The sequence below is a fragment of the Pseudorasbora parva genome, chromosome 16 (assembly GCF_024679245.1).
Source record: "Pseudorasbora parva isolate DD20220531a chromosome 16, ASM2467924v1, whole genome shotgun sequence".
NCBI lineage: Eukaryota > Metazoa > Chordata > Actinopteri > Cypriniformes > Gobionidae > Pseudorasbora > Pseudorasbora parva.
The window spans coordinates 38,177,811-38,196,427 of NC_090187.1; the positions used below are offsets into that span (position 1 = coordinate 38,177,811).

The 18,617-nt window shown below is 35.6% G+C and overlaps 1 protein-coding gene across 1 annotated transcript; it reads left to right on the top strand.

Annotated features, from left to right (window-relative positions):
• The first annotated feature begins 11,408 nt into the window (after positions 1–11,408).
• Positions 11,409–16,339, top strand: lysmd4 (LysM, putative peptidoglycan-binding, domain containing 4). The gene is made up of 3 exons (XM_067419821.1): positions 11,409–11,560; positions 13,782–14,071; positions 14,986–16,339. Exons 2-3 carry the CDS (start codon positions 13,802–13,804, stop codon positions 15,553–15,555), a joined length of 840 nt encoding a protein of 279 aa, XP_067275922.1. The 5' UTR covers positions 11,409–11,560; positions 13,782–13,801; the 3' UTR covers positions 15,556–16,339.
• Positions 16,340–18,617: the final 2,278 nt, after the last annotated feature.

The following is an 18,617-nucleotide window of genomic DNA, read 5'->3' on the forward strand; positions in this document are numbered from 1 at the left end:
CCTTTATGGGTCTTGAGAGAGGAAATGACATTGGTGTCAATGAAGGCCTTTCTCAGCCATCGGATTTCAACAAAAATATTTTCTTTTGTGTTCCGAAGATGAACGGAGGTCTTACGGGTGTCGAACGGCATGAGGGTAAGTAATTAATGAGAGAATCATTTTGGGGTGAACTAACCCTTTAATCATAAGCTTGGTGAACAGTTTTTATAGAATTTGATGTTTCCCATTCAAAGAGATAGGAGCTACACTTGCATGCCCGAGGGGTGTTTAAAAGATGGCCACCGGTTGAAATGACTCGTCTTAAAGAGACTTTGGTATTACGTGTTCAGTCTATAGGTGCGTAGTGTTTCTGTACTATTGACATCGCCAACTACTGGCCTGCGACAGAATACAGCGTTTTTTGTTCATAATGTGTAGGGCTATACAACAGGGTTCCCCAAGGTAAAATGTGCCTTTTTCCCACTCTAAACCATTAGATGGCACTAAAACTTAAACATCTGCTTTTCGAGATCCAAAAACACATGAAATTTGGGAATATCCTTGACCTGATCGTGGGCAGCAGCGCAAAGTTAAATTTTATTTAATATTCGATCATTTTTAAAATGTGAATTTAAGTTCAAATTAGAATGGCTAAAATTATTGAATATATTTTAAGACAAATGTCTTCCTAATGATTTTTAGTTTTGTTCAAGCTTTTCAATGACGGAAGAAAAAGTGTGGCATTTGGGGTAAAAAGTGCATCTGCTGTTGGTCTGAAAGGCACAAGAAATGTACTTTTCCATTTTTTGACATGACATGTTTAAATTGGGCTTCAACCTTAGAGATAATAACCATATTTATAAAGTCTTATTTAAAAATATGATATTAATCATATCACATAAAAAAATATAATAATATAATATAATATAATATAATATATAAATATAATAAAATAATTTTGTTACATTATTTAAATGTATATTAACATATTTTCCTGACAGTATATTTATTGAACAAAAATTATTATTTTAAGCAGAAAATAGTGCAAACTTTGCTAAAGGGATTGTTTTGAACAAGTATTAACTTAGTTATTATTTTACTTATTATTATTATTATAACTCATTATTTTAGCTAAAATATTTGTATCAATACAGTGCACCTTGTGTGGGGTAAAAAGCCCCCATCACCACCTCATAAGATTTTTTAAACAAACCACTTTTATAAGAAAATGTGTTGTTCTCCCTCAATGTTCAGTACACACATAGACTTATTTCTGCAATCATACTATGGGAATTCGATGGGGTTTAGAGTAGTTCTTCAAAATATCTTTTGAGTTCTTCACAAGTTTGTGTGTGCCTGTATAATCTTACCGTACATGGTAAATAGTTTTGGCTTGCAGTCCGCTATGGAGCTCGGGATTATATTCTACTCACACTCCGATTTGCTACAGTATGTCATAACATACATTTGGACAATAAAATGCATGTTTCAGTCTTCCTTTATACTGGACGCAATTCTTAACACACTGCCTGTCAGTATACCTTTAGTTCAAACGAGATCAGTGTCACATCAGAGCTCTAAACCTATTGAGAATCACCATTTTAAACAGAGCATTTACTTCAGGGCACGAACTTGGCAATCACGAAACACGTTGCCAGTAGGCTGTAAAAGCAGAAGGAATCCCCATGAGAAAGAGGAAGTGAAGGCATGTAGTATATATAAAGCCTGCTCTCAGTGCACTAGCAGCACACGACATTAACATGGGAAGTTAATGTTCATGATATCATTTTCATATATACAGTGTGGTTCAATGCACATTTTAATGGCAGACAGACTTAGATATCATTGGAAATGACATTTTTCCTCTCTCAACTGTCATCCATGCATGTTTAATTCACCTCTGCCTTGTCTTGTGCTGTCAAGTCACTGTCTCATAGACAGATGTAGAGCATAAACATGTAATCTGCTTCAAAATTACATTTACTAATAATTCACAATTATTGTAATAATTGCAATTTCTGTAAAACACAAATAATTGTGCTTATGTTCACACCTTTTACATGGAATGTTATTTGAACATGTTAGTTTAAACTCCAAAAAACACTATAAAATACCCATAAAGTAGTAAATACTCAGATAACCAGATAACCTTATTCACTCCACTAACAGCTTTCAAATCAGATATGACACTTGTGACAGCGTTTGGACATTACTAACATCAAACATCACTGGTGCTCTTGTATTTCCCTGCTTTTACATGATGAACTGGAACAAAGTTCCAATCAACCAATCAGATTTGAGGGACAAGTTTACAGTTTATGTCAAGTTTAGGCTTCTAACCAGGGTTAGGCGCTTCTGCATCAGTGCTATTCCTATCATTTCCCTCTGCCTTTAGGGATACATTTTGGGAAGGTATACGGGTTAGGACTGAATTTTGCCTTACATTTGTAAGTAATTAGCTTGGAAGTTTTAGTCATCTCATCTTAAATTGCATTAAACAGACTTTAAAAATGAGTTGAATCTTGTATAACAAAGTTAAAAATTGCCTTATCTTATTTTGATCGAGTTTAAGTGATGCAAAAAAAATGTTGTCATAACTTATCATATTTTTTACTGTTTATGTTGATCCAGGAACATGTCTTACTTGGCAAAATTATGGTTAAACTGATGCAAAAACATATGTTGTAACTTATTTATCATTTATCTTTTTACTGTATATGTTGATCCAGGAACATGTTTTACGTGGCAAAATTATGGTGACTGCTTTTACACTATCGTGAAAATTTGGGGTTGGTAAGATTTTTTAATATTTGTAAAAAAAATATGTCTTTAATATGTCCATTATATAAGGTATAGAAAAAAATCCAATACAGTTTTTAATGTGACTTTAATGTGTTTTTATTTTGTTTTGTTTTTTTAGTATGCCCAAAATTTGGGGGTCAGAACGATTTTTAAATGGTAAGCAAGAGACTTGGCCAGGCTGCGTTTATTTGATGAAAAATTCTGTGGAACTGTCATATTGTGAAATATTATTACAGAAAAACTGTTCAAATATCATTCCAATATGCTGATTTGCTGCTCAAGAACAATTTTTATTATCAATGTTAAAACCGCAATACATTTTTTTCAGGATTTTTTTATGAATAGAAAGTACATCATTTAACTGAAACAGAAATATTTTGTAATATTATAAATGTCTTTATTGTTACTTTTGATCAATTAAATGCATTATGCTGAATAAAAGTATTATTTTCTTTCATTTTTTATTAAATGTATAGTGTATGATTATTTTTCTGTATTTCTTTTATGTATCCAGTAATCAATTTAAAGGGATAGTTCACCTGAAAATGTGATGTTTATCTGCTTACCCCCAGGGGATCCGAGATATAGGTGAATTTGTTTCTTCAGTAGAACACAAATGAAGATTTTTAACTCCAACCGTTGCAGTCTGTCAGTCATATAATGCATGTGAATGGTAACACATGACACAACTGAGAGTAAAACAAACTTGCACAGATAAATCCACATTAAACCCTGAGGCTCATGACAACACTTGGGACACAAATCACTTCTGGTAAGTGAGGTCAATGTACATGATATGGTGTAGAGATACGCACAAGGGATCACTTCTGGCGCTTGCATAAACTACGCCAGATCGCGCTGAAGGCTATTGGATGTGTATTAGAGGTAAAAAATTATATAAATACTGTTCGGTTTCTCTCACACATACCAATCGTTTTGTGTCTGAAAGGGTTAGTTCAGCCAAAACATTTAATTCTCTCATTAATTCCTCACCCTCATGTCGTTCGACACCCCTAAGACCTCTGTTCATCTTCAGACACAAATGAAGATATTTTTGTTGAAATCCGATGGCTCAGAAAGGCCTTCATTGACACCAATGTCATTTCCTTTCTCAAGACCCATAAAGGCACTAAAGACGTCGTTACAAAGCCCATCTCACTACAGTGGCTCTACAATCATTTTATGCAGTGACGAGAATAGTTTTGTGCGCAAAAAAACAATAACTAAATGACGACTTAAATAGTGATGGGCCAATTTCAAAACACCGCTTCCTGAAGCCTGAAGCTTAATGAATCAGTGTATCGAATCATGATTTGGTTCGCGTGTCAAACCACCAAACTGCTGAAATCACGTGACTGGCAATGCTAACCACTGATTCGATACACTGATTAATATCGGTTTGAAGCTTTACGAAGTGGTGTTTTAAAATCGGCCCATCAGTATATAAGTCATTATTTTGCTCTGCACAAAAACTATTCTTGTTGCTTCATAAAATTATTGTAGAACCACTGAGATGGACGTCTTCAGTGCCTTTATGGGTCTTGAGAGAGGAAATGACATTGGTGTCAATAAAGGCCTTTCTGAGCCATCAGATTTCAACAAAAATATCTTCATTTGTGTTCGGAAGATGAACGGAGGACTTATGGGTGTTGAACAGCATGATGGTAATTAATTAATGAAGGAATTTTCATTTTTGGGTGAACTAACCCTTTAAGACATCAATGTGTCATCATGAGCCGCAGGGTTTAATGTGGATTTTTCTGTGTATGTTTTATTTACTCTCATACTCTCATGTGTTACCATTCAGATGTATTATACGACTGACAGGCTGCAAGTCAGTCCTGGAGCTAAGCAGAGGTAAAGTCCTGGAGGTAAGCAGATAAACATCACATTTGAATTGTTGGGTGAACTGTCCCTTTAAACTTTCAGTTCATGGAGCTATCCCTTTAAGTGACAAATGTGCATCAGTACATCACTTTCTTTGGTACACATAGGCTCCTATATTCTGCTACATAGTGCTTTTTATAAAAGCTAGCACTGTATTTTTGCATAGTAAGGTGTTGTCAAAAGGGGCTAAAATACAAGTTCATACAAATACAAACTACTTTCAAAAGTAGAACAGCAGACAAAGAACAAAACGACGGTAACATGGTAAGAAACATGCCCTACTCTACAACTCCAAATCCTCTGAATCAGATAGAATGTCAACTCACATAAACATAAGAAAATCAGCACACAGCAAACAAAATATTGCTACGCTCATGTGATATGGTAATGTGCGTGCCTGAAAAATCTACAAATCAAAGCGGGCATTTGTAATTCTTATAACACGACAGAAGCGCTCGCCCTTGTCTCGGAGTAGGACGCAGCTGAGGATGCCCTGCTTCCAATGTCCTCAGCCTGGTGAACAGTCAGGGCGAGGTTATATAGCGCCGCTAAACCCTCAGAGCCTGAGTGGCGGGTCAACGTCAATCAGTCTAATATCAGCTGACACACTGGTGAGGGTGGTGACAGGGCAAGGTTATGTGTCACCCAGCGCTCCGAGCTACCACAGAGTCCAGTATAGCCTGTGAACCTACCTCTAGGGTAAAGAGACCGTCCAACTGGGGCTCCGTGGGCGCCATGGGGCCAAATACGACTTTGCCATCGCTTGCAGTGCGTCCTCTGGCCGGTTGGAGTCAGTGGATAACTTCCCCATGACCCTAAGGACGCTCATCCCGCCGACAGCTCTGCGCCACATGTTCAGCGGGGACCAAATGCAAAGAGTTTAATTTGACAAAGAGAGCATGATCTTCAGAACTCTCATTCTAGCCCTTAACCCATTGAATGGTTTCTATGTCAACACCATTAACCTTGGGCCTTGAAGTACACTTGTCAATCAGATTCACTTATGATGATGGCATACACACCTTTCTCGAGGGAACGGGTGGCTGTTTGTGGGATTATGGGTTCTGACATTAAAGACTTGCGGTTTGAAGTAGGGAACAGACGGATAGATAGGCGAACGGATGGACGGACGGACGGAAGAACCTTCATCCGGGCTGAAGGCGTTTAGTCTGTCGTAAGGCCTTTAATCTTCTTTTGGATATCATGTGATGGATCGTGCGGAGAGGCCTCCTCAGAGTTACGAATCACATTCACCTGGGTAGCTGACATTTAATCAATAAGCTCCTGACCTGTTGCCATAACCTAGAGCCACGAGGATTAATTTTGTTTCCCCACACTGCCTCCGCTGACCCCCCGCAGACATAACGACTGGCCTCACGCTGATCGCCAAATCACCTGTGCCAGAAACATGGACACGGACATGCAGCGAGCATAAACAAACAATAACAGTTTCCCTCTTAAATAATAAAGGCCTATGGGATTTTTAAAGCGTTTCTTTAATCGTCCGAAGTCTATATTTGAAGTTGTGGAGTTTATAGAGATTAAGATTGAGTCATAAATAAGGACGATGGCTGAGTATTTGGATCAGTTGTGCTGATCTGTGCTCATTTTTGTTTGGCCACATTTGCCCCTAGGCCCCATAGGCTATCGTCCTTATTTATGACTAAATTTAAATCTCCATAAACCTGGTATTAACAGACCTTCAAACTTCAAAGATAGACTTTGGACGATTAAAGAAACGCTTTAAATATATATCTGCAATATGTATAGCATCAAATAATGGATTTGTTTTGTGTGTGATTTTTTTTTATAAATTTTATCTTTAAACTCTGTTTATAGTATGTTGGGAAAATATTTTTGAAATACAAAGGACTATGCTGCCATCTATAGGTGGAAACGTGAAAATTCAAGAATATAGACACTTAAATACAATGAAATTGTGGTCTGTCAGGTTTTTCACCTCAGTGTTTTTCTATTTGCTCTGGAATCAAATAAAGCTGTTTCGTTATGGTTTATGGACAATTACAAATATGTATGTATATTATATTATTAAGTGTTAACTGAATTGCCTTGAATCAGTAAAAAATTAAACCAATTTAAAAATCAATAGAATTGCAATTGCTAAGCATCATGACGTGAAACATATGGTAAGCAATGTTAACTATTAGTGCATAATATATAATATTTACATGTAATATATATATTTACATGTAATATATATATGTACTTATTCCAACATAAAGTATTTTTAAAAGAATAATTTAAAATTACAATACAATATACAATATATATTACTAAAATTGCTATAGTGTGTGTGTATGTATATATATATATATATATATATATATATATATATATATATATATATATATATATATATATATATATATATATATATATATATATATATATTTATTGGTATAATAAACAATATAACTTGCTTTTATATAATTATTATGTATTTATATAAATACTCACATGCATATATATTAAAGAATTTATTAAAATATTTATATAAATAATAATTATACACAGTACACTATTATATATATATATATATATATATATATATATATATATATATATATATATATATATATATATATATATATATATATATATATATATATATATATATATATATATATATATATAATTGGTAGTTAAGCAGATACACATACAATAGAAACGTATAGTACTGTATATGTCATGATTGCAATTCTGTTGGTCCTCTACCATACTATCCGCAAATGATTCATTGTTACATTGCATCTGACCTTCCTCCCTCTCTCTCTCTCTGCGTCTCTCTCCATCTTTTTGTTCTCTCTCTGTCAGTTTGACATGCTGCTCAGTGGCCCAGAAACACAGCATGTTATGCCACTCTGTTGCACCGTGTTCAGAGTTGCACCCTGCATCTGAATGTGATGTAAATGATATGATGTGCTGCTCTGTACTAATTTTTGTTTTGTCACATTTGCTCCTGCTCCCCCTTCAGGGAGGTTTTTGCATTGGACTAAGATGTTGTCAAGACGATAAAAAAAGTGTCCAGCTGCTTTCTGTTGCTTTAAATCAGTGAAAAATTAAATCAAATTGGAATACAATTGCTAAGCATCCACTTGACATAAATCTAACTTATGGTAAGCAAATGTTTTTCGGGTCAGAGGGAAGTGTTGGAATTCTCACAGCACGTTTATTTTAAAATAGGTCAGCTGTAGTTAAGTGCTGCGCTTACGGTTTATTTGCAGTACCATATGGGGTCAACTGAAGGTCAGCTGATTGCTCATTTTGGAAGGGTATTTAATTGTAAATGGATGGTAAAATGCAAAATATATGACATACTATATATAAAAAATTATTTTACTTATTTTTAAAGCTTAAGTGGCTCACACAAGCTATATATAAATCATGGGGTCAGTTAAATGTCAACAGTTCACAGGAGTGGAAAGCAGTGAAATATGCAAAGCTTCAATTAGCTCAGGCTCCACTGCAGTCGTGCCTACATTAGCACGCTACACTTTAAAACGCATGCTAACATATGGAAATGGCAAAGAAAATTTGGCGACAGTTAGCTTTCGCCAAGAAACGAAGGTCAATAAACTCCGTGGAGATGAACAATACAGATATGATGGATGTTTCAGGGCGTGAAATTGGAGACTAGCGCTGACCCAGATAACAGCTTGTATGCTCATCAGATCATGTCGTCTGTGTAATCTGCCACAGAGAATGCACATATGCCCAGTTCTTGGAAGGATTGCACTGGGAAAGTTAACTGTATGTGGTGCACGTATGGCATATTCGCTTGTCATTTCAGCAGAGAGCAGTTATATAATTACTAAAAGACCTGAAAACATGGAAAATTTCATAAAATGGATTGCAACTATGACTTAAGTCATATTGAAACTTAAATGAAATGCATGATTTCTTTCTTTTTTTCTTCTTTTTTCTTGAAAAGTAAAAATGACTTAATATGTGGTTGAAATACCTTTCCGCTCATCTCTTTGATTATCTGAAGGTTTGCTTTGACTGTTTACATTGCTGCTGCTGTGATCTTATCACTATAATTTAGTCTGGTAAGGCACAGTGTGCACAGAATCATGACAGGCGTTTGCTCCTTCACAGTATAACGCGTAATGTTAATCAACACTTAATTTCACAAATTAATTCAGATTTGACAGTTCACACAGGGGTTTGCGTGACCATGTAGGCTATCGAATCCTGGACCATAAGGCATCTAAATTGGATTAAAAAAAGATCTCACTTTTTTTACACGGCTCAAGATCAGTGTTAAATGTAGGGACTTCTGTGTGTGTGTGTGTGTGTGTGTGTAAAAGTATCTTATACTCATTAACGATGTAGTTATTTGATCATAAATACAGTAAAACAGTAAAATAGTATTACAATTTAAAATAAATTTATTTGAAAATATAATTTATTCCTCTATTGGTAAAGCTGAATATTTCAGCATCATTACTCCAGTCTTCAGTGTTACATAATCCTTCAGTAATCATTCTAATATGCTGATTTGGTGCTCAAAATAATAATTTAAATAATTTTGTATTATTATTAATAATCAAAACACTGCTTAAAGGGGACTTATTGTGTGCCTTTTTACAAGATGTAATATAAGTCTCAGGTGTCCCAGAATGTGTTTGTAAAGTTTCATTCAAAATAGCCCACCGATAATTTATTATACCATTAAAAATGCCCATTTTTGAGTGAAAGGAAAAATATGCTGTTTTCACACATGTATCTTTAAATGCAAATGAGCTGCTTCTCCCCACCCTGTTTAGACAATGGTGGAGCCTTTACCACTCCTGCATCAGATACTCTGCCAAAAACTAAAACATCAAGTCATCTCTATCACAGTCACACTCATGTGACATTGCATTTCTTCATCATCGTGAAAGTTTTCTGATATATGGTTTTTTTGAGCGCGGATATCCGAAGCAAGCGGAGTTGTAAACTAAGCGTCCCGTGAGTTGTAAACTAATTTCTCTTTTGCATCTTATTGTGCTTAAACTTTAAAATACACAAATACATAATAGTTATGCCCAAAAAACACACAAAGTTCACATAAACACAGTTATGTCTGTGAACATAAACAGCAAATCGCATGTTTATATTAGATCTGTGTAATAAAGTGAAAGCAGCATAATATACTGCTGTTTATTTAAATCAAGACAACAAAAGAAAAACAGAAAATCACTCGCCGTTCTTGATGAATAACTTAAGTAAGAACATTTCTTACTTGAATGCTGCTGTTTAATACTCTGGTGAGTAGATAAACATGGCGGACAGCCATGTGTACCGCTCATTCAGTCTATGCTAATAGGGCAGAGCCCATCAGCAGTCGTGGGTGGAGCCTAAGCCTATGTGACATCACATTACATAGAAACTGCAAATGGTTTATTCTAAGACACTTTTTATGATTTATAGGGATTAAAAAAAGAGGAGTGGGTGGATTATATAGCCTACATATATATTATTTGAAAATATTATATTATATTATTTGAATATATTTATATAGCGCTGACATGTTTTAGACTACTTAACACTGATTTCTGAACTTGAAGTGGTGTCTTAATTTGTTCCCCCCCAAAAATGTTTAAACAAAACCTACTAGTCGAGCAGAGAGGATTGACATAAGTCTCAGGGCTCCCTACATCAGTGTTCAAATGTGGATCAACTACGGCAGGCTCATGTCCTCCATCATAAACTGCTGAGCCTGAGCATTGACCTGTGCTTTAGCAGGAGTGACTAAGGCGACCTGAAGCACATCAGAAGCACCGCATGTTCTAACACAGTCCTGCCATGGTAATTGACTCCTGGACCAGGTCGGACAAGTTCCTCTGATGCTAACAAAGAATATTTTGACAACGGAGGTGAATGAGGGACATGGACCTTTAGCAAATAGAGGTTTAAAACACATTACTGTGAACCATCCTTGAGCAAAACAAATTGGTTTGAAACTACTGAAGATATTTGGCGCCATCTCGAGGTCAAACTGAAAAATGCTGCGTGATTGATAAGATATTTATTTACTGCCAGCACATTTATTACAGGGTGATCATGTCACGAATCGATAGCCTACATATCACGATATGATATTATTGCTATACTTCAGTCTCCAAGGCATATGGTAGCCTAATTAAGGTTAACAAAAATGTATTGTTGATTTAAAATGTATGTATCAGTAGATACTTATGTCATATTTATACATTTTTGTATCATATAGTCTTCTTATTTATTAAAAGAAAGGATAGTTTAAAAAAATAAAATAACTGCCATCATTTCAATTACCTTCATGCCATTCCGAACCTTTATTTAGCTACACTCTCTTTATTCTGTGGAACATGACAGAAGATATTTTGAGAAACCATACATCTCCGTACAGTGTAAGTCAAAATGTTATTTAAAAAAATGCATATCCACTGCTCGCAAATGATAGGCATCAGTGTATCACAACTCGACTACACCTACAGGTCTCACCTTCTGCTAACAACTACATCCTGTCGGTCGTGACACGTAAGAGACTCCGTGTTCTCAACCACACTTAACATTGAGAGAAACTTTGTATTCTTGGGAAACCATTAGTCAATACAGATAATCCACCATGTCATTTTACTCCAACACATTTAGACGCGTGACACCAGATTTTGATTTCGAAACAAAGGTGTCTATTATCTCCAAAAAATGTATCGCTCACGCAACCACTTATGTAATAGACAGCGTAGCGAACGCCCCTTCGTCTACAAGCTGATTGGCTGGAGGACCTGTCAATCAACATTCGATCCCTCACTAGAACTATCAAACTCGGTTGCGGTATGAAGTTCCTAAAATGACACTTTGGGATATTTTCGTCGGCACGATGTTGCTGTTTTTGTCTAGAAAGGTGAGTGTTATTCAAATTCACATCAATAATGTGGGAAATTTTGGAAAAAGCAGACGTTAACTTCGAAGTTGATACCATAACAATAACTGCACGTTACGAGTGTCGGCTACTGTAACCTTTATAAGTGTTTACTGTACACATACTCCATTTTATTCTAAACAAATGTAAAGGTATGCTTTGTTGATTTTTTTCGTTGTGTTCTGTGCTGTTTGAGGGGAGGGGTGGACTTTTCAGACAATGTCATTTCATGTAACGGTGTTATGAACTGATCCGCTGTTGTTCCAGTTAAAGATCAGCTCCCAAATGATTTTCCTGAAGTAATGTTACGATAGTACCTCTGAGTAATAGCCTAGATGTAAGTTATACTTCTGAAAATCGATGCACTGTTTTGTGTTATTTACATTCTTCAGTATGTTTCTCACTTTAGTTTCTAACGTTGTTAGAAACTTTTTAGTAAAACAAAAATAATCTCTGCATGCTATAATGAACTGACTGCAGATTAGACTGGTGTTTCTCTGCAATAGTTATTCAAATAGTATGTTGATGCTTGATTGGTTCTTCAACTATGGACACTTTTGGTCCTGTATAAAATACATTTAATCTTAATTTTAAAAACACACCCTAAATTTGGCATTTTAGTTACTTTCAATTTCACACAATGTACAGGATGGAACAGATTTTTTTTCCTGACAGTCACGAACATTCTCACGATGTAATTTTCATTACAGTTTATTTTTTTATTAAAGTCATGTAAATTAAATTTTAATAAGTCTTTATATGGCTAAATTTATTGAATTAAATGTATCCTAAATACACTCTTTTGTATCTTTTTTTACCTTTTGCATAATTAAAAAAAATACTGCTTAATTGGAACAGGTGTGCAATAATAGTATTTCTTTAAAAGTGATATTCGCTTTTTTTGGATTGAGGTTTTGTGACAATAAAGTATATAAAAATATAATTGATTAAGATATCAATATATGTTTTAATGTGACCTTCAACAAAATCAGTTTTAATATAAATCTCTAATAGTAAAAAAATTACTTATGAGTTTAAGAACACTTACAATACCGTTAAGAAGTTTGGGGTAGTAAGATCTTTAAACATTTTGAAATATTTTTTAAAGCTACATTTATTTGATAAAAAAATACAGTAATAATATTGTGGAAAATTATTACAATTGTTATTATAGATTTTCACATGATCCTTCAGAAATTATTCTTATATGCTGATTTGGTGTGTGCTTTTGTTTTTTTAATGATTGCCAATGTTGAAAACCTATTTTTGTGGAAACCACAATACATTTTTCCATGTCTTTTTTTTTATCATTGTAACTGTCCTTACTGTAATTTTTGATTATTTTAAAGGGTTAGTTCACCCAAAAATGAAATTTATGTAATTAATGACACTAATGTCATTCCACACCCTTAAGACCTCCGTTCATCTTCAGAACAGTTTAAGATATTTTATATTTAGTCCGAGAGTGTATCTAAGTTTATGCACACTATACTGTCCATGTCCAGAAAGGGAATAAAAACATCATCAAAGTAGTCCATTTGTGACATCAGTGGGTTAATTAGAATCTCTTGAAGCATCGAAAATACATTTTGGTCCAAAAATAGCAAAAACTACGACTTTATTCAGCAATTTCTTCTCTTCCGCATTTGTTTTCAAACCTCAAATAAAGATTAAAACGGTCATGAATCAGCGGATTGATTCATGATTCGGGTGCGTGTCAAACTGCTGAAATCAGGTGGCATTGGTGATCCGAATCATGAATCAATACGCCGATTCATGACGGTTTGAATCTTTATATTTAAATGCGGAAGAGAAGACAATGCTGAATAAAGTCGTAGTTTTTGTTATTTTTGGACCAAAATGTATTTTTGATGCTTCAAGAGATTCTAACGAACTAACTGACGTCTCATATGGACTACTTTGATGATGTTTTTATTCCCTTTCTGGACATGGACAGTATAGTGTGCATACACTTGGATACGCTCTCGGACTAAATAAAAAATACCTTAAAGTGTGTTCCGAAGATGAACGGAGGTCTAACGTGTGTGGAACGACATTAGGGTGAGTCCTTAATTACAATTTTTTTTATTTTTGTGCGAACTTAACCCTTTAATCCATACTTGCTTAATAAAGTGTGAATTTTTTTTTGGTTTTAAATATAAAGAGCAGTGGTGTAAATGTCAGGCCATATTTATTCTTTCAGGAATCTGTCTAGTTGCAGTTATGAGGCGTGGAGATCCTCTCCCTCAAGCCTTTCAGGCTCCAGTGGATGTACATGCCAGTGTGGATGGCCAAGTGTACATGTTCAGACACAGACAAGAAGAGCCGGAAGCGTCATCTGAGGATGAGGAATTCAATGTCATGGAGCTCCGGCCACGAAGCCGAGAGTCATCCTCATGGGAGAGAGAAAGAGTGGGAGAAATGGTTTTGCTAGAACGGGACATTTCCCATGAGGACAGTCTCAACAAACTAGCCCTTCAGTATGGATGCAAGGTATCTATTCCGATTGTGTAGGTCATTCTAAAGTACATTAAAGATTGGGTAAATGTTTTCTGGTAACCGTTGTTGTTATTTCAAATCACCAAAACAAACACGCCCCTACCCCCAAAAGGGTCTTGGCCCCTATTTAGATAGCTCCGCCCCACACATGCGTAACCCAGGCAAAGACTGTAGCAGAATCTGTAACTAATCCAGGTTGAATATTCAATGAAAAAGTCACCCCTTCCATCACAAAAACACAAACCGTTCTCATGAACAACTCAATAGACACAAGCAAGACAGTTCAACTAACGAACATACTACAATTATGACAAGATTAGAGTCATAGCGCTCACAAAAACACAAACTGTTCTCATGAACAACTCTATAGTACACAAGCACTACGGTCCAACTAACAAACATATTACAATTATGACCGGATAAGGGTTATATAGATCATGAAAAGAGGAAACAAACATATAGTAGGAGTATAGTATCTTACTTGTCAGACACATTTTGCAAGCCGATGCTTGTAGCACACAGGGAGGAGATTTAGATGCTCCATATTGTGTGGAAATGAACGGGTCTTTATCATCGCTGAAGTGAGCCAAAATATGATCGCAAATAGACTAACAAGCGAACATGACACACGGGCATAGTGAAGCAAAAGCCAGCACATATTAGGCTAGTTCTCGGCTAATGTCCTTCATGTGTGACTCGTGTGTTTTGAATAATGACGTACACAGAGCTCTTCTCGCCATCATTAGTAGACACACCCCTTACCTGCTGATTGGCTACAAGTGTTATTCCACTCGGCCCGAGTCCTTTTTCTAAAACGGTTTTGAAATAACACTTACCCCACCTTTAACATATATATTGTGTGTTATATGATTTAGGCCCTTAATCATAATCATCCTCTATGGTTTTAGGTGGCTGACATAAAAAGAGCAAACAACCTTTTTCAAGAGCAGGACATGTATGCACTGAAGTCCATCAAAATCCCTGTAAAGAAGCACAGCCTGCTAACCGAGGCCAAATCTGAGCTCAGGAACCCCCAGCACAGACCTTCCCATGATGCAACATCATCAAACAGCGTAGATGCGAGCGTCTCGGGAAGACCTCAGGTGCAGGAGTGCACCAATTACCTTAAAGAGGTGGACAGTGACATTGAGCGTCTGATCCAAAGCACAGACCCCACAGAAGAGGTATTATCTGGTGATTCCTGGGGATCCAGACGATGGGGATGGAGAAGCCAACGCTTAGGCAGTTATGGCGCAGACTGGGGGATCCAGTGGTGGAACGCTGTAGTTGCCATGTTTATCATTGGCATTGTCTTGCCAATATTCTATGTAGTATATTTTAAAAATCAAGAGAGTGTTGTAGTGGACAATGGAGTGGTCAACATATCTGTACATACCTCAAACAGTACAGGGGTGAGCATCAGCTCACTGAACCCCGGGAATTCATTGGAAAACCACCTTGAGAAAAAGCAAGTATAATAATGGAAAATATTGTGTATGTGAAGCCTATTATTTTCTTTGGTATTTTACAGATACACTTAGTATTACAAATTGACTGTCTACAAGTCTTTGTAGGCACACATTTTATGTTAGATTTACTTAAATAAATTGATCACCCATAATTGAATGGTAAGTTTTGGGTTCAAACGACTAATATTGCACACTATCCTGAAAAGCGCATCATTCAAAATTTGTGTCGCACAGAAACAAGTTTGGAGTGACATAAGGGTAAGCAAATGATGACAGAAGTTTTAAATTTATTGAAATTATCCCTTTAATTTCATTTGCATGAAGGTACATTTACTTTTACAAACCGAGTGTTAGTCTGCTTACACTTGACACTGAAACTGTTGTTATTGGTTTCATGGGTGCTTTTATTTAAATGAATTATGAAATGATTATAACAGTTTTTGTTTGTTAAGAAGTCATTATGAAATATATATTTTCTAATAAGATCATATTGCCTTTGTAAATCAGTGCTGGATGAAATTAATACAAAGAAAAAGCAAAATAATGCTTGATTATTATAATGAAAAATTTGGCCTACTTTAGGCCCTATGTGTGAGACAATGGTATTTTGTGCTCATTTGTATCTTTTTCTCCATATAAATATGGAAAGGTACTATAGTGCCAGCAGTGCCAAATAATGGATGTGTATTCAATAACTGTTTGTTTAATAGAAGTGCAATAAAAATGAGCTAAGCTCATGGGCAGATAGACATATTTTGACCTTTGAATTGTGACATTAAAACATTTGAAACGGGAGTACTGATTTGTCTGTGTTGCATGGAGATTGCCGGTGGGTGAGTGAACTAAATTATTTTCAACTAAAACAAATAGGGGAAAGTTTTGCATTGGGTTCTAATGGTCAGATCTTACAGTAAAATATACTCAGAGCTGTGTAGTAATTGACTGCATGTAATCTGGATTACTTCATCAGATTCCAAAAATTAAGTAATTGTAATTGGATTATGTTTTAAAATACATGTTTTTTATTTGAATAAAATCAATGTGATGAGTTCAAAAGTAATCTAAAAGTAGTCAGATTATATTACCTTAAAAGGTTAGTTCACCCAAAAACATAAATTTGATGTTTATCTGCTTTCCCCCAGGGGATCAGAGATATAGGTGACTTTGTTTCTTCAGTTGAACACAAATGAAGATTTTTAACTCCAACTGTTGCAGTTTGCCAGTCGTATAATACATGTGAATGGAAGCAAAATCTATGAGTACAAAAACATGCACAGAAAAATCCATATTAAACCTTATGGCTCGTAACGACACTAAGATGTCCTAAGACAGAGGTTTTCAAACTGGGGTCCGGGGGTCCCCCCCAGAAGATTCTATGGGGTCCTCATAGAAAATTTCAGAGAATAAAAAGAAAGCAAAAGTGAATAAAGTCTACTGAATATTCTAACTGTTTAATTTCTAAATATTTCTCTCCTTTATTGCCATATACATTCCAGAATTGTATACGTTTGCTTGGTGTCTTTAGTGAGTTCTCTCACTATCGTCTCCTTTTTCTTTGTCACTGGGGTTGTAAGGCAGTTTTAACATAGTATGTATGCTGCTTGCGTTTACATGTATGCATTAGTAGCCAATTTAAGATGGGAAACAATATATTGTATTTATAATGTAGCCAATTTAAGATGGGAAACAATATGTTGTATTTATAATTACTATTTATCTAACAGTTTTCACTGTATTTCACTGTGCATGTTTTATTAACTCTTATGGATTTTTTTTCCATTCACATGCATTATATGACTGACTAACTGCAACGGTTGGAGCTAAAAATCTTTTGTGTTCAACTGAAGAAACAAAGTCACCTATATCTTGGATGCCCTAGGGGTAAGCAGATAAACATCACATTTCATTTTTGGGTATACCTTACTATACCTTTAACCAAGCCACCAAATCAACTGTACCACGGAGTGGACTTCAGGGCAACCATAAGTTGGTCACTCTCTTCTGTCCCTCTCAACCGGCTTATATCAAATGCACAAAGGACTGGATGCACATGCTAAATATTCTGAAATGAAGAAAGAAAAAAAAAGACAATTAAAAAACAGTAATCAGTAAACAGCAAATATTTTAATATTAATATCTGCATTCACATCATTACTTTCACTAATTTGATGATGAAAAATAATTTTGAAACTGCTGAAACGTCTCTAACATAAAAACAAGCCCATCTGTGAGTTTTACATTTGCTTGCTGTTTAGCCTGTCGCTCGTAATGACACTCAATGAAAACGAACTCAATGAAACGTCACCATCACTATCTAACATACCAAATCAGATAAGACACATTAAAACTTCTTGCTTGATTGTAACTTAAGAGGTTCTCGTCGCCATTTCCTCACATTAATGCTAGCATATGATGCACAACATGAAAAAATATACCCTGACCACGAATTAAGGATTTGTTCCCTCGATTTACTCAGTTGTGTCCACATTGTACTAATTTGTTCTTAACAAAAGCTAACTTAAAGGGTTACTTCAGCGATTAGCATATGGCTTTGTATCAGTAGAAACCCTGCAGAATATTCAAATTATTGTGCTTTCCCCCCTCATATCTCCCTGAGATAAGAGATTTATGCATTTTATTTCTGGAAAAATTCCTCCTATGATGCAAAATGACGATTTTTGCATCATAGGAGGAATGTTTGCCCAGAGGCTAAAGACTACAGCCAGCAGAGGGAGCCATTTCCGCATGTTTTGAATCCGCCATTGGGGGATGGGAGATAACACTCAGCTTGCAGGGACAGCTCAGCTTGCAGCTACAGGATCATTTAAATGGAGCTATAGTGAGCAATGTAAGTCTTTTAACTTCTCAAATTCATTTCTATGAAAGTTAAGCTTGCAAATGCATGAACTGAAACGCGCCAGATTGAACTCGAGTTGTGAATGCATGCCGCGAGTGTAGTCGCGATTACCTCAGCTCTCATCACTCGTGCAGTCAGTGCTCAGTGCTGTGAGACTCGCGCGGTGACTCATTATATTGAACACACACGTTCAGTTTTTAATTGTAGTGTCTTC